The 19,906-nt window shown below is 51.3% G+C and overlaps 2 protein-coding genes across 7 annotated transcripts in view; one reads left to right on the forward strand and one right to left on the reverse strand.

Moving 5' to 3' along the window:
- The window catches only part of CCDC88C (coiled-coil domain containing 88C), a 494,884-nt gene that overhangs the window by 125,869 nt on the left and 349,109 nt on the right, over window positions 1-19,906 (forward strand). The gene's annotated exons all lie outside the window — the stretch shown is intronic.
- DGLUCY (D-glutamate cyclase) overlaps window positions 2,814-19,906 on the reverse strand; it is a 121,633-nt gene continuing 104,540 nt past the window's right edge. For 4 of the 6 annotated variants that reach the window (XM_060181191.1, XM_060181188.1, XM_060181194.1 and 1 more), the window contains exons 8-14: window positions 18,964-19,224; window positions 13,979-14,078; window positions 12,004-12,152; window positions 8,730-8,849; window positions 7,369-7,520; window positions 4,738-4,882; window positions 2,814-3,058 (exon numbers count right to left, since the gene is read on the reverse strand). In XM_060181191.1, the coding sequence (XP_060037174.1) occupies window positions 2,847-3,058; window positions 4,738-4,882; window positions 7,369-7,520; window positions 8,730-8,849; window positions 12,004-12,152; window positions 13,979-14,078; window positions 18,964-19,224 (1,139 nt within the window). In that variant the 3' untranslated portion in view covers window positions 2,814-2,846. The remainder of the gene's footprint in view (window positions 3,059-4,737; window positions 4,883-7,368; window positions 7,521-8,729; window positions 8,850-12,003; window positions 12,153-13,978; window positions 14,079-18,963; window positions 19,225-19,906) is intronic. The other 2 variants (XM_060181189.1, XM_060181195.1) reach the window with 2 other exon arrangements.

Raw genomic sequence — 19,906 nt, forward strand, 5'->3', positions numbered from 1 at the left:
TATCAATGAACAAACAAAATACTGAGGGTTCTGGGGAGGGGGTTTAAAACACTCCGTAGTTAGAAAGGTCCAGAAGCTTCTGTACTCAAGGAAAACGTGGGCAGAGAAATGGGTGTGTGGGGGGTGTTGCCTTTGATCTCCCTGAAGTGACCAAGAAGGACTGAGGCTCTGAGCAACATCAGGCCGTCTTCTTGAGCATCATGAAGCATCTGTAGCCCTTCAGCACATTGGTGCAAATCCACTCTAGGACTTCTCTTGGTCCTCCTGTTAGAGGATGGAGCCCAGCCCCTGGATACGTGACCCTTCCTGTCCCCTGAATAGCTGCTTCACCCGGGAGTCGGGGGGGGGGGGGCTTGCTCAGATGCCCTTCACACAACAGAAGGGTCTGTTATGTACTTCTCTCAGGGACATTCCTCAGTGCTTGGGTTTTAATTGTAGGGACCTCAGTTGGTTGATGGTCTTTCTAGAACCTCTTGAATGGAACTTTCTAGAGCCTCTTCTAAACCAAGGCAGGCCCCATGTTTATTGCAAGGGATTAACAGCATCATCTTAAAATGTCAGCCGCGTTGGTCATTTATCCCTCTGTGGATCAGAATTCCCCAGAAGTCCTGAACTCTCCCAGGAGGGCCCACCCTTCTCCCAAACAGACTGGGTGAGGACATTGCTGGGGATTAATTCTTTTTGCTCTCCTGAGGGAAGGGGTGAAGGAGAGGGCCCAGCTGGCTGGGTCTGAAGGTGGCAGAGACTGTTGGATTCCTCCCTTCCTTCCCCGTGGTACTGAGCCACAGTCTTCCTGTTTACACACTCTGCTCCATGTCTTGGCCAGAAGAGACAGGGAGCAAATTTCAGCACATATCCCTTCTCCATCTGCTGCTTTGCTCTGGCTGGGAGAACCAAGGTAGTCAACATTGGGCCCTACTGGTTGAATCATTTTCACCACTATCGGCACACACCCAAGGGCAGACCCTGAGAATTCATCTAGACAATGGTGGCATTAACCCTGGGGGCACAGTGGTCCCCAGAGGTGACCTGGGGAAAGTGATAGGATTTCAATTCCATTCACTTCTTTTTTTTTCTCTCTCCACTGGGGTGAGAAGGGTTAAGTACCCTTATTACTCCACCACTCCTAGAGGCTTTTTTTGTTTATTTGTTTTCTCTTTGTCTTTTGATAAGAGGGTAAGAGGCAGAGAGAGAGGAAAGAATCAGAAAGACCTGCAACATGGCTCCATCATGCATGAAACGTCTCCGTTAGCTCCAACCTCACACATGGTAACGTATTCTGCTGGGTGAGCCATGACCCGGTCCCACAATCCTTTTTGCTTTGATTCAACTATTAGAAGGACACAGCTAGAGCTGGTGGTGGTACGCCTGGTTGAGTGCACACATTACTATGCTGAAGGATGAGGGTTCAAGCCCTGGTTCCTACCTGGAGGGAGAAACTCTCTAGCACCCCTTTCCCTCTCAATTTCTTTCGGTCCTATTCAATCTTAAAATAAAGGGTGCAGCTAATCTGGACACGAGATGTTAGCACTGGATTGTTGCCTATGTATCATAAGAGCCACTTCCCTCTGTAAATTTCCCCATGGAACCCCGCTGCCCCCACCAGATGGTCCAGTTTCATTTCAAATGCCACCACTGGCACTGGTTCATCGCTTCCCAAGACAAGCCTTTCCAGGGATGAACGGAAAACCTGAGCTCCCAGAGAGTGGAAATCGAGTCCCTTTTCCCGGGCCCTGGAGTCCCTGAGCCCTTCAGGTCCTGGTGTTGGAAGTCAACTCTCATGTCATGAATTTGCCAAACTTAGCCAGGCTGGGGTATACTAGAGTAACAAGTAGTAACAACCCCCCCTCCCCCCGGGCCTTTAGCCAGGTATCTTCATCTCCTGTTCATGCTGAGTCTGGAGAGAGAGAGAGAGAGAGAGAGAGAGAGAGAGAGAGAGAGAGACCCAGCAAAAGTTTCCATCATTGCAGATCTTCCATGCACACAAGCAGCCCAGACTCGATCTAGGGCCAGTGGTGGGTTTCTCTGCCACTCACTCATCTGCCAGTTCCCAGTCATGTGATCCCAGACCACCAGCAAGGGAGGCTGGGAAATGTAGTTTTTCTATGAGTGCAGGATTAGCAAGTAAAGCAGGTGCACCGTGGTGGTCACCTGCATTACTATTTTTTTTTTTAAAATATTCATTTATTTAATTATTTTCCCTTTTGTTGCCCTTGTTTTATTGTTGTAGTTATTATTGTTATTGATGTCATTGTTGTTGGATAGGACAGAGAGAAATGGAGACGGGGGAAGACAGAGGCGGGGGAGGCAGAGAGAAACATAGACACCTGCAGACCTGCTTCACTGCCTGTGAAACAACTGCAGGTGGGGAGCCGGGGGCTCGAACCGGGATCCTTGTACCAGTCTTTGTGTTTTATGCCATGTGCACTTAACCCGCTGTGCTACCCCGCGTTACTATTGTAATAGTAAATCTTACGGGACTGGGTGGTGGTGCACACGGTAGAGTGCACACATCACCACCCAGCCCTGCAAAGGTATAGTTTGGTGCTGGTGCTGCTCTGAGCCAACCTTGCAGAAAGTGTGTGCAGAGTCCCCAGGCAGCAAGTGCTTATTGTGTGGGGCCAGAGGGCTAGCTCACCCAGTGGGTGCCTGTACTGGCCTGTGCTCTGTCCAGGTTTGGGAGGGGCAGTGGCAATGGTAGAAGCCTGGGCGCTGGGTGCATCTGAATAAGAAAGTGGCCTAGAGTGGTTGAGTCACACATCCCAGAGGCCCCTGCAGCACAAGGTAAAACACAACATGAGACGGCACAGCAGTGACAGAGCTCACTGCCCCTCTAGGGCCTGAGTTTATTTGTAAGCATCCCTGGAGGTCTTGGGGGCTCTGGGACCCGCTCCTCTGGTCCCAGCTCCCTGTGTGCATCCAGGGTGATGTCCACCAGCTTCTGGACCATCTGGGCGTGGGTGCCATGGAAGGGCAGCCCATCCACCTCCATGCCCACGTTGCCAGTCACTCCACTCCGGACCTCGTGTCGCACAAGGATGGCCAGCATGTTTTCCTCCTGGGGCAGGGGTGGGGTGGGGGTGAGAGGGGCAGAGGTGGGAGGGGGAGAGACCAGTAAGTGGAGAGGAAGTATTTGACTTGGTGTGTTCTCTTTATAAATAAGCAACAAAGTGTGGGCTGGAAACACTGGTAGCACCTGGAGAGGGGAAGGTAAGAAACAGTCACCCCTCACACCATCCCCTGACCAGCCACGTCGAAAGCTCTGTGCCAGTCCTCTTCCTCGACTGAAGTCACCCACGTGTCAGGGAAAACCTGCCTTTGCTTTTCATCACCCCCATTTTTCTCTATTGGGAGGTTAACAGTTTACAGTACAGTTGGAGACACATGAATGGTTTCTCATCTCCCCTGACAGGCGTCTGCAAAACTTTCACCCCCAACTTAAGTGCTTTCCCACAGTCATGCACCAGGATCCCAAAGCCATTTCCCATCCCTCTCCCTGCCCCAGAGTCCTTTGCTTTGGTGCAACCCATCAAACCCAATTTGTTGGTTTTTTTTTTTTTTTTTCTTTTTTCTTTTCTCAGAGCACTGCTCAGTTCTCGAATATGGTGGCGCGGGGGATTGAATCAAGGACTTTGGAGCCTCAGGCATGAACTATCTAACCCAGTCCAAATTTTACTCTGTTTTCCCTTTATGTCCTGGCTTCTTTTCTTAATATTTTATTTTATTGAGAGAGCTACAGAGTGAAAGATACACAGAGAGAGACCAGATTACTGCCCAAGTGTGGTTTATGGTAGTGCTGGGGATTGACCAGGAGACGCTGGAGTCTCAGGCATGAAAAATCTTTTGCAGAGCCATTATGGTACCTCCACAATCAGCCCTCATCCTTCTCATTTTAAGGCTCATCTCACTTAACAAGACTACTTCAAGCTCCATCCAAGATGAAGCGAAGTAGATGACTCCATCATTCTTAAGAGCTGAATAGTATTTCATTGTGAGCATAAGCCACAACTTTCTTAACCACTCAACTGATATCGGGCATCTGGGTTGCTTCCAAGGTTGGGCTGTTAAAAATGGTGCTGCTAGAAAGACAGGTCTCAGTGATTCCTTTTGTGGGGACATAGAAAAGGAAGCGAAGGGACTAGGCAGCAATGCAGCAGGTTAAGCACACTTGGCGCAAAGCGCAGGAAAATGGTGCAAAGCCGCTGGCTCCCCACTGCCGGGGGGGTCGCTTTACAAGCGGTGAAGCAGGTCTGCAGGTGTCTACCTTTCTCCCCCACCCTCTGTCTTCCCCTCCTCTCTCAATGTATCTCTGTCCTATCCAACAACAAGACAGTAATAACAACAAGGGCAACAAAAGGGGGAAAATGGCCACCAGGAGCAGTGGATTCATAGTGCAGGCACCGAGCCCCAGCAATAACCCTGGAGACAAAAATAAATAAATAGCAGTTCGGGAGGTGGTGCAGTGGATAAAGCATTGGATTCTCAGCCATGAGGTCCTGAGTTCGATCCCCAGCAGCACATGTACCAAAATGATGGCTGGTTCTTTTTCTCCTCTGATCTCTCTCATGAATCAATAAATAAATAATTTTAAAAATTAATAAAAAGAGAAAAGGAAGCAAATATACCAGGTGGCCTTTTATTAACAAGTTTCTTGTCAGGACAGGGCTATGCCCTGAATCCATGCTCGTGTTTAGCTTTGGCTCAAAGCCCGAGTTCTGCACACGGCACCTTCTATACCTGATGTCATTGATGTGAGGCACCTGAGGTCAGCCGAAGGTATAAAGGCTGTTTGGAGACGCTTACGAAGAAGCAGATGAAGACAGAAGACAGAAGAGAGGTCAGCCTGGCAGCATGGGGGCCTGACGGTCCGGCGGCCTCCTCCCTGCCTCAACAAAGAGAACAATATGCAGCCACAAAGGGGGGCCTAGGGGCCTGGCAGCCCCAGTGTCTGCCTGCTCCATGTGCTTTCCTCCTGTGCTAAGGGCCTCACCTCCCAGAACCCCTCTTTAGCCAGTGAACCTGAACCCTTGACCTGACAGTCCTCTGCGGGTGTGGTGCTGGCCACCAGCAGCCTGCTTGGCCTCTGCAACACTGGGCCACCTGCTAATGTCTTTTTTTTTCTTTTTTTTTTTATTCCCTTTTTTAAAAATTTATTTCTTTATTGGGGAATTAATGTTTTACATTCAACAGTAAATACAATAGTTTGTACATGCATAACATTCCCCAGTTTCCCATTTAACAATACAGCCCCCACTATGTCATTTATCATCCTTCATGGACCTGTATTCTCCCCACCCACCCACCCCAGAGTCTTTTACTTTGGTGCAATACCTGCTAGTGTCTTTGCCATCCTGTGTACCTCCCATGGGGACCCCTCAAGTTTAGCAACTGCCACTTCCTGGGCATCAACTGCAGGGGCATGGGGACATCTGAATGAGACAAGTGCCCATGCTGTGTCCACACAGGGCCCTACCGTGCAGGCTTCATCCCTGCTTCTGAGGTCAGCTTCCCTGTGTCACCTCCGCTGAGGCTCCACACCCTGGAGCTGGGCCTGAGCCCTCATTGTCTCCCAGAACAAGATGGAGCCTGGCCCAGAGGAGGAGCTCAACACACTTCTGCCTCAAATGTGTCCCTACTGCTTGCCCCCATGGGAGGTCTGGGTGGAAATAGGAAAGAAAACTTTCCATGTTGGAGGGTGAAGGCTCGGCTGGCTCATGGCTGTGCCTGTGAATCACGAGTCATGTGCGGGCCTCCCCCTGAGTGATTCTTTCCAGCTCAGAGGCAGGAAACTCACAGAAAGCACACAGAATGTCTTCCCAGCACACCCCCCCCCCCCGGGACAGCTGACTTCCTCTATAAATGCCAGTTTGCCGGCCCTGCCTCCACCTGGGCCCCCACCCTGTTAGCCTGGCCAGGAATCGGGGTGACTGGGTCCTGAGGACAGGGTCAGACAACCCAGGTATTAGCTGGGAATGGCTGGCTGTGAAATGGGGTCTCAGTCCATGGAGGGAAGGGCTAGGGGAGATGGGCGGAGAGACGAGACCGGAGGGAGAAAGAGGCAGAGGCAGGAGGAAGGGGAAAGGAGAGCGGATGGGGGGCAGGACAGTGTAAGAAAGCTCAGAAATAGCTCAGCTGGCAAAGCACACACCTTGCAGGGCATGAGGTCCTGGGTTCGAGGCTCTGCACCTTGGATGATGGTGTCAGGCTACACTTAATCCTGGTGGGACCTTGACCAGTGCCCCGCAACCTCCCACTCCGAAGGCGGCAGCTCTTCCTCCTCCTGACCGTCATTGGCTCTGTGGCCCCTGTCTTTAGACTGCCTGTCTCTCCAGTGTTGTCTGCCTTCCTTCTCCAGGAGACACCCGGGGATGTGAGGTCTCAATTCCCTATCTACTCCTCATGCCCCCCCCCCTCTGTTCTCATGGTGGGGCCCTGTCAGCCCCCAGGTGAGGATGCATACAGGCGTAGCTTTCAGCTCTCCGGTGAAGCCACTGGGGACTCAGAATGAAAGCTAGGGTATGTGGGCTGCTTAATGCTCACACTGACAGTGTGACTGGAGTCCAGGAGTCTGCTCACACTTCTGGGGACACTCTGGCTGGCAGAGCTCAGGACTCGAGTGTCCAAGGTTTCTGGCTCCATCCCTGGCACAGTAGGTACCAGAGTGGTGCTCTGGCTTTTGTTTCTATTATCTGTAAGTCTATCTTATATGAAATTAAAAAAAAACCACATTTTAAAACAATATAAATCCAGGGCTGGGGAACTAGCATAATGGTTCTGCAAAAAACTCATGCCTGAAGCTTTGAGGCCCCAGGTACAATCCCCAGCACCACCTTGAGCCAGAGCTGAATTCTATAGTAAAAGAAAAGAAGAAGGAAAACCGATAGGGCTGTGGAGACAGAATCATAGTTCTGCAAACAACTTTCATGCCTGAAGCTCTGCTACCAGGTTTAATTCCCAGCACCACCAAAAACCAGAGCTAAAAAATAAAGGTCTGATGGCAGAAGTTGATGTCAACTCCGTCTTCCTGCTCCCTGGAAATCCCCCAAGAGGCGAAACTTGGCCTTGTAAGGTTTAGGCTCCTGTGATCATGTCTGCATCTCTAAATAGGTCCCCCACCTCCCATCCCTGTGTGTGTGTGTCTCCAAGTGCTGGCCTGCTGTTGATCTCAGGTCTTTTTCAAAAAGCATCCTGTTAAATTACTGATGGACCTGAGATGCCAGAGGCTCCCAGGTGGTGTCAGAGCTCAAAGACAGGGCCTTATTATGCATGTGCCTCTGGTTCCTTAAGGGTAGCTGTGGCTCTGGCCAGGGCCTCATGATGGCCTGGACATCAGGTCTGTTTCCCCAACAGTGTTCTCCGGCGTGTTACCTTAATGACAGATGGGAGGGCCTGAGACCAGCCCTGGTCTATAGCTGCCCCCGAGCGCCCAGCCGCCTTCCTCAGGTAGCGCCGGTGCACCTCACAGGAGTTCAGGATGTGCAGTGCACATGCCAGGGCATAGCCTCCCCAGTTAGAAACACCTGGAATGATGGGGAAGCCGTGATTCCTTAGGAAGGCCCAGCTGTACAGGTCTTTGCTCTTAGCTAGAACAGTCCCCAGGCCAGTGGCTCTGGCATCACCCAGGACTTGCTGGAAACACAAACATAGCTTCCAAACTTTTTTTCCTCCAGGATTTCCACTGGGTCTACTGCTTGTGCTGCTCCACCCCACAGGGCAGATACCTTTCTGTTTCAAAGAATGAAAGCCAGAGGAGGGAGAGAGGGCACTGCACTGCCCCACTACTTGTGAAACTTCCCCTTTGCATAGTATTCCATGACGTGGCTGGGGCTCGAACCCTGGTGAAGTGTGCACTCTGCCGGGTAAGCCACCTCCCGGTGCCCTGCTCTGGTGTGTATCCAACTGGCTCCTTCCAACTCTTCCTGCCGAAAGCACAGGGGACTCCTCTGATAACCACAGCTGTGAGCTTGGTTGAGTCCCAGACATAAAACTTACCCAATTGTGGGTGCTCCTCCCTTATGTATGGGGGTCCCTGGTGCTTTTAGTTCTCAGTCTGTCCACAGGAGCCCCAGTGTCACAGCTCAGATGTCCCAGTCACAGCTCAGATGTCCCCTCCCCCCACCACTCTGCTGGTCCCCTGAGGTCTCTGCTTGTCCCCAGGTGCATTTGCAGTTTGCTCAACAGCAGGTGACCTTTCTCTGGTGCCGCTGGCCTGGTTCTAGCATGGATCAGGCTTACGTGGCCAGGTGAGGAAGTACAGCGCCTGGGACACAGAACAGGCTGACTCTGCAGCCTGGAGTGGCTTCTGCATCCCCTGGATACCTTTATATTGTTCTCTTGCTTTGCACCACATGAAAATGCAGCTGACCCCTCTTCCAGGAGGCCCTCCCAGGATACTGATCTGAAGCCACCTGCCACCCCCCCCCCCATTTACATCAATCTGGTGTCCATGTTTGTTTGTCTTTGCCCTTATTGTCTTAGATCTTGGGTGGCAACTCCATGGAGCAGTGTCCTTACTGCTCGAACCCTGGCCCCAGATGCTGCCTGGTCCCGGGAGATGTTTGTGGAATGAGTGAACCAGAGTCCAAAACTGAGAGGCAAGTCCCCTTCTGCTCCTGGGACGCTGGAGGTTCCCCTGGTAGAGAGGACAGGCTCTTGACAGGTCAAGCTTCCCTGGATGGAGAGACAGACAGACAGACAAGGCTGCAGAAGCCTACCCACCAGTCACTCACCGGCGATCACAGCAAAGTCAGCGGCCACGTCACAGGCAATGACGTCCCCATTCCAGATGTGCTTCCTCACGGCCTCCTTGACCTTGCCCATGCCCAGCTCATTACCTCCATCCCCGACACCTGCAGGGAAGGGACAGGTCAGCCTGGATGGGGCAGGGTGGCCCCCATCCACACCTGGGGGCCTTGGGGAGGGGCCAGGGGCTGGCTTAGAGAGATTTCAAGTCTTCCAGAAACTTCTATGGCTGAAAGAAAGAGCCAAAGTTTGGACCTCAAGGAAACAGCCACCAGCAGGACCAAACTACTTTGGGAGGCCTGTGACAGCTGGGTCAGAGCATGGCTGCCACAGCAGGGGACACTCCTCCAACTCCACACCTCTGCCAGGCAGAGAAATTGCCCATGAAGATCCATCCCACAAACACCTTATTTTCCTCCAAGCAAGTGATAAAGGGACAGTGACATTTGTAGGAAGCCCAATAGAACTAGAGAGCCGAGGTCCCCCCCAGACCTGATGATGTCCACCGCCCCTGTGACACGCCCGTGTCAGTGTGTCAGCGGGGGATAGGGGCCTGAGGGATCTCACCCACCCCCCATCTTTTCAGTGAATGGATTCTGCCTTGGGCTTGAGAATTCTCACACTGCTTCCCCCAGAGGGATCCACAGTGACCGGTTACAGAAGGTCCCAGGACGCACAGAGGCACAGTAAGCACTGCCACCTCCCCATTCCACCTTCTTCCTCTGGGACCTGGGGACAGTAGAGCAGACAAGGGCCTGGGCCAGGCAGAGTGCACTCCAGCAGCCCAGCCCATCGGCCCTGTCTGCCCCCTTGTTTGTGTTTGACCAGAGCAATGCTCGATTCTGGCTGTTGGGATGGAACCTGGGCCTCACGCATGCAAGTCCAGTGTGCTGCTGCCTCCGAGCTACCTCCACATTCCCTGTCTGCCCCTTCTCTTAAAAGACATTTTGTCTTATTTATTGTATAGAGACAGAGGTTGAGAGGGAAGAGGTAGATAGAAAGCGAGAACAGAAACACCTGTAGCACTGCTTCATCACTCATGAAGCTTCCCCACTGCAGTTGGGGGACCCTTTTGAAGCCAAAGACTCCCTTCTTTCTCCACTTTGGGAATGCCCCCCCCTAGTTCCCCTGTCCCCCCAGACCCTGCCCATCCAACCCAGAGCAGCAGGAAGCTCCCAGCTTTGCGGGCACCACACCCAGAGCCCTTTCCCAGAAAGACCTGAGCAATTCACAGAAGTTTCTGAATCAGCCCCAAAGTCTCTCATTGTCTCAGCCAAACCTCAAAAGCTGAAGGCAGCTAATGGGTTTGGGAAACACTCTCAAGAGCCTGGATGGAGGAAACACAGGAACACAAACAGGCCTTAATGACACGCTGGGAGGCCGGTGGTTCTCCTGGGGCCTCAGCCAAGCCCTCCAGACATTGGTGGAGAAAATGTGTGGGCTGGGGCCAGGGACTGAGCTACCCCCAAGGGTGACACTGTCTCCAGATGCGGTTCTGGGGCTCTGCACCCTGTCTATCCCACAAGGCTTTTAATAAAGGATTCAAGGATCGGGAGGTGGTGCATCTGGTACAGAGCACATTTTACCATGTGCTAGGATCCGGGTTCAAGCCCCTGGTCCCCACCAGCATGGGAGAACTTTCATGAGTGGTGAAGCAGGGCTGCAGTTGTCTCTCTCCTTCTCTGCTCCCCTTCCCTGTACATTTCTCTCTGGCTCTACCTAATGTATATACAGGAGCAGTGGGTTTGTCATGCAAGCATCAAGCCCCAGCAGTAAAATACACTAAAGTAGGGGGCTGGGTGGCAGCGCAGCAGGTTAAGTGCACATGGCGCAAAGTGCAAGGACCGGTGTAAGGATCCCGGTTCGAGCCCCCGGCTCCCCACCTGCAGGGGAGTCACTTCACAGGTGGTGAAGCTGGACTGCAGGTGTCTATGTTTCTCTCCCTCTCTGTCTCCTCTCCTCTCTTGATTTCTCTCTGTCCTATCCAACAATGAATGACATCAACAACAACAATAATAACCACAACAAGGGCAACATAAAAGGGGGAAAATGGCCTCCAGGGGCAGTGGATTCATGGTGCAGGCAGTGAGCCCCAGCAATAACCCTGGAGGCAAAAAAATACACTAAAGTAAAAGGCTGAAGTCTATCGCATGGGATATGAAGCTCTTCACACACTGAGGTGTTGTATACACACAGATGATCACAAGGTCACCATGCACCTAACTCCCACAGCGGGAGACTAATCCCACAAGCGGGATCTGCTGAAAACCAGACTTTGATGGGTGATGTGAAGGCTGCACAGGACACCAGCCCACACCGACAGAAGACTGGGCCCCGCTCCCCCACTGCTTTCACGCCCTGAGCAGCACTGACCCTGACTAAGAGCCTCTCTGCATGGAGAGCCAGGGCCCCAGTCCATGCAGCTCTTCCTGGTTACTTGCTCACTAGCCACTAGAAAGGCATTTAAAGGGCTTGGGAGATGGCATCATGGTTCTGCCAAAGGCTCTCATGCCTGAGGCGCTGTGGTTTAATCCTCAGCTCTACCGTTAGCCCCACAGCTGAGCTGTGCTCCGGTCTTTCTCTCTGTGTGTCTCTCTGGTTAAAATGAATAAGAGGCTGGGCTATGGTGCACTTGGTTGGGCACACACATTACACTGGGATCCAGGTTCAATCCCCTGGTCCTCATCTACGGGGAGAAGCTTCACAAGCAGTGAGGCAGTGCTGTAGGTGTCTCTCTGTCTCTCTCTTCCTATCATCTCTTTCTCTCTCAATATAAATACATACATACATACATTTTTAAAAGAAAAATAAAATATTTTTCCAAGGCATTTAGGGGCTTGCAGAATAGCTCACTTGGACAGCGCACTGCTCTGCCTTGTGTGTGACCCAGGTTCGAAGGAAGCTTTGGTGTTGTGTCTCCTTTTTCGCTCCCTCCCTCCTCTGTCTCTGTCTTTATCTGAAAAAGTCAGGCTGGAGAAGTGATGAGAAAAATAAACAAGGTCGGACCAGGTGGTGGTGCACACAGTAGAAGGAACACGCTGCCACAGGCAAGGACCTGGGTTTGAGCCTCTGCTCCCACCTGCAGGGGGTCATTCACGAACAGTGGAGCAGTGTTACAGGTGTCCGCCTTCCTTCTCTGCCTCCACCTTCCCTATTGCTTTCTGTATCTACCCAATAAATAAATAAGTTAAATTATAAAGAAAAAGAAGCCAGGCCACAGCGCCACCCGCCACCCGCTACGGGAGTGCCGGCCCTTCTCACCTGTGGACGAGATCCCGGGTATCCTCTGTGCCTCCAGGAACAGGTCATCAATAGGGTCGGCCAGCTGCTTGATGTTCACCTTCCTGGCGTTGTAGTGGTTGCCATCAGCGGCCCTCCCCGTGCGCTCGATGGCCACCAGGTGGTCAAATCTGTCAGGGAGCAGGGGTGCAGCTGCTCAGGGGCCAGTGGCTGCACCCCTGCTGTGGAGACCATGGCCTGTGGGTCCTGCTTCCTACAGAGCTCAGATTCACCCCTGCCCTCTGCCATCTGCTGGGGTCAGGTGGTCCAGCTCGATGGTTAGGCCAGTTTGAAAGACAGCATGAGGGAGGGCTGAGTGGTGGTGCACCCAGTAGAGCACACATCACCATGCACAAGGGCCCAGGTTCAAGCCCCCGGCCCCCACCTACAGGGAGAAGGTTCAGGAGTGGTGAAGCAGGTCTGCAGGTGTCTTTGTCTCTCTCTGTCTCCCCCTTTTCTCTCTCAGTTTCTCTGTCTTATTAAATGAAATAGAATAAAAGGGAAAAAATGGCTTCCTGGAGCAGTGAAAGCACTGCAGTGGTAGGCACTGAGTTCTTAGCATAACACTAGTGGTAAAATAAATAAATAAACAAATAAATAAATAACATGGCGGCCAGGTGGTGACTCACCTCATAGAGCGCACGTTACCTTGCGCAGGGATCCAGGTTCAAGCCCTTGGATCCCACATGAAGGGGCAATGCTTCATGAATAGAGGAGCAATGTTGCAGGTGTCTTTCCTTCCCTATTTATCTCTCTCTCTCTCTCTCTCTCTCTCTCAAAGTGGTCATTGGGAAAGGTGATTCCATGCAAGCATCAAACCCCAGTCATTACCCTGGTTGCAAAAAACCAAATGAATAAAAATAAAGCATAGCATGGATGCAGTAAAATGGGAGACAGTTCAGCAGCTAGAGTGCACACTCAAACTTTGCCATCCATGAGGTCCTGGGTTCAATCTCCAGCACCCACATGGGAACAGAATGGATGGTGCCAAAGGAATTCCATGGGTGGTGGGTTGGGGCTGTGGTGTCTCTCATTTAACTCTGTGTGTCTTTCTCTTCCCCCTCCCCAAGTATATAGAATTTAAAAATTACTCTAAGTATACAGGATAAAAAGTGGGTCAGGGAAGGCCCCCAGTGGTATCACACATGCATGAGATCCTCTCTTCATCCCCTTGTCCTGTAAGGAGAGAGAAAGAGAGGGAGAGAGTGTGAGAATGAGAGATATGCATGTAAAGAAGGGAAGAGCAGCAGGATCTTTCTGGTATATAAGCCATGAGAGAAGGAAGGTCAAAGGTCAAGGTCCCCATTGGGGCCTGCTGGTGCCGGTCCAGCGGCCCAGGCCCACTGGTTTGTGTGCTGGCTGCTGGGACTCACCACCAACTTCGTCCCGGGACCTTGTTCCCTTCACAGACACAGATCAGACCTGGAAGACTGGAATGGAACACAAAGCCATGACCCCAAGAGAAACATTTTTTAAAAACACTTAAAAATATATTGAAAAAATAAAATGAAAATTAAGAAAAAATATATTTAAGTCAAAGGACAGAAGTTGAGAAGGGAGGGGGGCATAGAGAGAGAGACAGAGAGATGCCTGCAGCCCTGCTTCACTGCCTTCCTCTGCAGGTGAGGACTGGAGGCTTGAACCTGGGTCCTCGGTCAGGGTAGTGTGTGCTCTTAGGCCTACTCAAGAGAAACCTTTTTTGCTGAGGCTAATGAAGGGGGCAGGCAGGACGCAAACAATGCAGTGAGGGGACAGCACCCCATTCAGTGCCTGGGGCACCCGCCTACTTCTCACCCTGGTTTCCTGTCTCTCAGAGGGTCTTCCCACAGCCCCCTGGTGCCCAGAGCCCCCTCCCAAAGCCAATCTCCTGCCCACCACACCCCAGCTCTGCTCTCTCCCCAGAGGGTTGTGACCAATGCCACTGTCTCTCACTTAAACCAGGGTGGGGCGCACATACCTGGGCAACTTGGGGTCCCCAGCTTCACACAGGAACTCCCGTGCAGCTCCGGGTGACACCCCTGTGTAGGTCAAGATGGGGATTCGGGTCTTCAGGACACCTGGACCGTGAAGGCAGAGGGTGGATATCAGCCCTAGAGCTGTGTGTGTCTGTGGATGCGAGTGCTGAAGGGGGGGGGGTTAAGGCTGCCTGCCCCTTCTTCCCACACTTCCTGGATCCACTGCTGCTGGAGATGAACTGGCCCAGTGAACCTGCCTCTGACTCTGGAGAAAGGGTGCAGGGCTGTCCCCTCTGGGCTGGCCCCTGGCTCTCACCCTGTGCACTGGGCAGGTTATCACTGGTCAGCAGGCAGGGACTCTGCTCTTGGGCAGAAGTAGTCGGACACCGGCCCAGAGGCAGCCAGGCTCCAGACATGCATCTGGACTTTTGGCCACTGCTATGGTGCCCATCTCAGCCTTGTGGTCGCTTCTCTGCTGCCCTCCAGTAGCAAAAATTCAAATAGTATTTTCTGCTCCTTGTGATGACTGACACTCTCCAGTGGTGAAAATTCACACTGCTTCCATTGATTCTTATGGTTGTTGTTTTTGGCGCCCTCCAGTGGTGAAGATTCAAACTACTTCCATTGATTCTTGTGATTGTTATTTTTGGCGCCCTCCAGTGGTGAAGATTCAAATAGCTTTTAAAAAATATTTCTTTTTGTTGTCCTTATTTTCTTGTTGTAGTTATTATTGTTGTTGTTATTGATGTCATCGTTGTTGGATAGGACAGAGAGAAATGGAGAGAGGAGGGGAAGACCGAGAGGGAGTGAGAAAGATAGACTACCTGCAGACCTTGTGAAGCAACTTCCCTGTAGGTGGGGTCAAATAGCTTTTTCTACTCCTTGTGATTGCTATTTTGGCGCCCTCCAGTGGTGAAAATTCACACTGCTTTCATTGATTCCTGTGGTTGTTGTTTTTGGCGCCCTCCAGTGGTGAAGATTCAAACTGCTTCCATTGATTCTTGTGATTGCTGTTTTTGGCGCCCTCCAGTGGTGAATATTCAAACGACTTCCATTGATTCTTGTGATTGTTATTTTTGGCGCCCTCCAGTGGTGAAGATTCAAATAGCTTTTAAAAAATATTTCCTTTTGTTGTCCTTATTTTCTTGTTGTAGTTATTATTGTTGTTGTTATTGATGTCATCGTTGTTGGATAGGACAGAGAGAAATGGAGAGAGGAGGGGAAGACCGAGAGGGAGTGAGAAAGATAGACACCTGCAGACCTTGTGAAGCAACTTCCCTGTAGGTGGGGTCAAATAGCTTTTTCTACTCCTTGTGATTGCTGTTTTTGGCGCCCTCCAGTGGCGAAGATTCTAACTGCTTCCACTGATTCTTGTGATTGCTATTTTTGGCGCCTTCCAGTGGCAAAGATTCAAATAGCTTTTTCTGCTCCTTGTTATTGCTATTTTTGGCGCCCTCCAGTGGTGAAAATTCACACTGCTTCCATTGATTTTTGTGGTTGTTGTTTTTGGCGCCCTCCAGTGGTGAAGATTCAAACTACTTCCATTGATTCTTGTGATTGCTGTTTTTGGCATCCTCCAGTGGCTAAGATTCAAATAGCTTTTTCTGTTCCTTGTGATGACTTTCTGTCGCCCTCCAGTGGTGAAAATTCAAACTGCTGCCTCGGCTCCTTGTAATGGATATTCTTGGCGTCCTCCAGTGTCGAAAATTCAAATTGCTCCAACCATTTCTTGTAATGGCTGTTTCTGCTTTCTCTGCTCCTTGTACTGGCTGCTTTTGGCGCCCTCCTGTGGTGAAAATTTAAACTTCCATTGCTACTTGTAATGGCTGTCTCTGGTGCCCTCCTGTGGTGAAAATTCAAACTACTTTTTCTGTTCCTTGTGATGGCTGTCTCTGGCGCCCTCCAGTGGTGAAAATTCAAAATGCTTCCATAGCTTTTGGGTAACTGCCTCTTATGCACTCAAATGAGAAAGTCAAACTGTCCTCAAGCAGAGTCTTGCTTCTTTGTCCCCTGCTTTCCCTGAAAAGGGGACCCCACTCTGCTGGACCCTGAAATGCTGTCCTGCTCATTGTTGTCCAATACTATTTCTCCTGAGTTCCCTGAGACTTTCGGAGTGGTGCCCATGCCATGGTTTCAGCTCTCAGCTCTGCTGCCTGGGGACCACATCTAGTTCCAGGAAAGAGTCAGGCTTTACAGAGGGGTCACCTCGGAACAGACCTCTTGTTCGCCCCTGAACAGGGAGGCTTCCAACACAGACTCTCCCTTCAGAATTTAGAGACAGAATAAGGACAACTGATTTGGCTGCCATCAGATCTCAGGCGCTCCTGTCCAGCTTGGCAGGGGTCCTCAAGGTCAGGGAAACCCTCAAGTCAGGGGACGGAGCATTTGCCTCCTCTCACCCTAGGGCCTGGAATTCTCAGTTATGGTGGACAGACACCCTGACCCCACCCCCGTCTCTAGATCCATCCTTTTCCCAAGACAAGGATAGTGCCAGTCCACCAAGGGATATTCACAGAGCAGTTCTATGTGTGAACTGACAGCTGGGGAATGGGGGCGTCACTCCAGCAGAAGTGCCCCCTGTACTTGAGGCATGTATTCACAGAACTAAAAGGACTGGAGCTTGCTGCCACTTCACTTCTGCCAAGGAGCCACCAGCTGACCAGCTCCACTCTCTGAGCTGGTGATCAGACCAGCGAGACTCCGGTGACTCCTGGGAAGGGAGCCCACTGTCAGGTGGCAATGATGATGGCAGCCACCCTCACATCCTGCTGTTCCTATCTGCTTGAGGACATAGTGCTCCATGGGGTCTTCTTCCTTACTCTCCCTAGCTGAGTCCCCACTTCTGCGTGACCCATGGAGAGCCTGATATGAACTCCAGGTCCTTGCCTCTGTCTCCACTCCCCTGAGTGACTTTATCCACTGTCATCACTGTAGGGCCACCCTTGCCACCTGCTCTGAGCTCATCATCCTCACCCAGGCAGGCTCCTGGACTTGACCCAGAGCTCAGACACCAGTGCCCACTCCTCCCTGCTCCTGTCTGCATGGCGGCTCAAGCAGATAGATTTAAACATGCACTCTCCTCTTTCGATATTTTAAAACCAAATGTCTGGACTCAAGGCAAACTCCCATCCACCCCCACTTCTGGTCTCCCCATCTCATTTCTGTTGTGTGGTTTTCACTGCTCCAGGAGCCTCTGGAGCAGACTCCTGCAGGGCTGGTCCTTTTGGACTGTTTCACGTAAGACTGTCTTCATGTCCTCAAGTTCAGCCGTGTTGTAGCACCTTCCCTCTGAAACACTGGGCATGTGAAACCAGAAACACTGGGCATGTGAAAGTCCTAGATCCATAAATAGATAAAGGAGCTAGGTAGTGGTGCACCTATTACCATACAGAAGGACCTGGTTCGAGCCCCCATTACCTAGCAGCGGGAGAGGGGAGCTTCATGAGCAGTGAAGCAAGTACTGCATGTGTTTCTCTTTCTCTCTCCCATTTCAATTTTCCTCTGTCCCATCAAATAAAGGAGAGAAAAAGGCCACCAGGAGTAGCAGATTCATCATGCAGGCAACGAGTCCCCATGATAATGCAGATAGCAATACAAATAAATAATGGGTTCCACCTAGATTACTATGAGATATATTAGATAAAACCAAATCAGCTTCTTTCAATTTGTGGTCGGAGTGTTTGTTCCACATGCATTATTGTTATCATCATAAAAAGTCTTTTTAAAGTGTTTGTTTTATTTTTTAATGTTTTGCCAGAGTATTGAGTAATACTCTAGCTTATGGCAGTGTCAGGGTTTGAATCTGTTTGCAGAACCTCTGTACTATCTCCCCAGCCCAGAAAAAGTGCTACTTAAAAAAAAAATTTTTTTTTGCCTCCAGGTTTACTGCTGGGGCCCAGTGCCTGCACTGTGAATCCACTGCTCCTGGAGGCCATTTCCCCCCTTTGTTGCCCTTTTTTGGTTAATGTTGTTGTTATTGCTGCTGTTGTTGTTGGATAGGACAGAGAGAAGTCGAGAGAGGAGGGGAAGACAGAGAGGGGGAGAGAAAGATTGACCTACAGAGGAGGAGAGAAAGACAGACATCTGAAGACCTGCTTCATCAATTGTGAAGTGACCCCCCCCTGCAGGTGAGGAGCTGGGGCTCGAACTGGGATCCTTACACCGGTCCTTGTGCTTCATGCCATGTATGCTCAACCCACTGTGCTACCGTCTGGCCCCCTAAATTTTCTTATTATCTTTATTTATTGGATAGAGATAGCCAGAAATTGAGAGGGTGGGGGAGATAGGGAGAGAAAGAGAGACAACTACAGTCCTGCTTCATCGCTTGCAAAGTTTTCCCCCTGCAAGTGGGGGCCAGGGGCTCAAACCTGGGTCTTTGCGCATTGTAACATGTCCACTCAATCAGGTATGCCACCACCTGGCCCCGAAAAAAAGCTTCTTTATGTTTTTGCCAGCAGGCTTATCACTGAGGTTGGATGCCTACGTGGCTCCACTATTTCTGGTGGACATTTTTTAATAGAAAGTGAGAGACAGAGAGAGGGAGAGAGAGGGAGAGAGAGAGAGAAAGAGACACCTGCAGCACTCTTCTATAGGCGGGGGCCAGGGGCTTGAACTCCCTGCCTTGTGCATGGTGACGTGCATCCTCTTGGGAGACCTGTCCCCCAACCCCAACGGTGAAAAGCACTTTGGAAATCACTGTGCAGAAGCAGCTAAGCCAAAGCCCAGACCTTGTGGACTTTCCTCTGGTCTTGAATTTCCCTGAAGGTGGGGTTCTGGGACCCGAGGCCAGGGCATGTGCATTTGCAGGGTCACTGCTTTGGACTGCAGGGTCTCAGTTCCATGCAGAGGCAGGGCACTCGCTTCCCTGAGCATCAGGAAAAACACAGAGTAAAGTGGCCAGCTCTGTGTCGAGTGCCTGTAACGGGGCATCTGAAATGCATTTATGTGGGGAGCGGGGGGGGGGGGATGACACACCAGCTCTGCTCACCTTGCTCCACAGCCTCTTCCACAAGCTTCTGGAATAAGCCCAAGGCTCTCCGGTCCACCACCAGGGAGGCAGCCTTCCCCAAGGCCTGCAGGAAGGAGGCCAGGGCGAGGGTCCCGGGTGGGCCATCTGTCTCCTCAGGGGGCTCATGTCTGAAGTGCGTGGGGAAGCCCGTGGTGAGGAGCACAGAGCGGGCATGGGACAGCGCCAGGGAGGCACGCAGCAGCTCATCCGCCTGTAGCAGATGCCCGATTCCCCGGCTGCCTGGACGTGGAAAAATGGAGCACGAAGCAAAGTAAATAGACAGTATTGAGCTGAAAGCAGGAACCCGGCTGGGGGATGCTCTCTCCTGCTCCCCACTGAGTCTCCGACACATGAAGTGACTGCAGGCTTGTGCATAAGTGGGGACAACAGGAGATGAACACACAGCCAGGACATGCACAAGGTGTGGGGTCTTCTCTTTTCAGTTTGATTTTATTATAATCTATTTTATTATTATCTATTTACTTATTGGGTAGAGGCAGAGAGAAATTGAGAAATTGAGAGGGAAGGGGGAGATAAAGAGGGAGAGAGAGACACCTGGAGCCCTGCTTCACCACTTGCGTAGCTTCTTCCCGCAGGTGGCAGCCAGGGGTTTGAACCTGGTACCATGTGCTCTCAAGCAGGAGTGTAACCACCTGGTCCCATGCCTCTTTGCTTTCATGTCTTCTGACACTTCTGCATAAAGGTGAAAAAAATTATTGTTTATTAAGATGGAAAAGAAGAGGGAGAAGAGGAAGAAGAAGGGGAAGAGGAATTTCTAAAGAAAGTCATCCTAAGAAGTGGGAGGAGAGGGGGTCAGGCGGTGGCGCAGTGGGTTAAGCGCAAGCGCAAAGCACAAGGACCGGCGTAAGGATCCCGGTTCGAGCCCCCGGCTCTCCACCTGCAGGGAGTCGCTTCACAGGCG

This window comes from Erinaceus europaeus, chromosome 22 (genome assembly GCF_950295315.1).
Source record: "Erinaceus europaeus chromosome 22, mEriEur2.1, whole genome shotgun sequence".
Taxonomy (NCBI): domain Eukaryota; kingdom Metazoa; phylum Chordata; class Mammalia; order Eulipotyphla; family Erinaceidae; genus Erinaceus; species Erinaceus europaeus.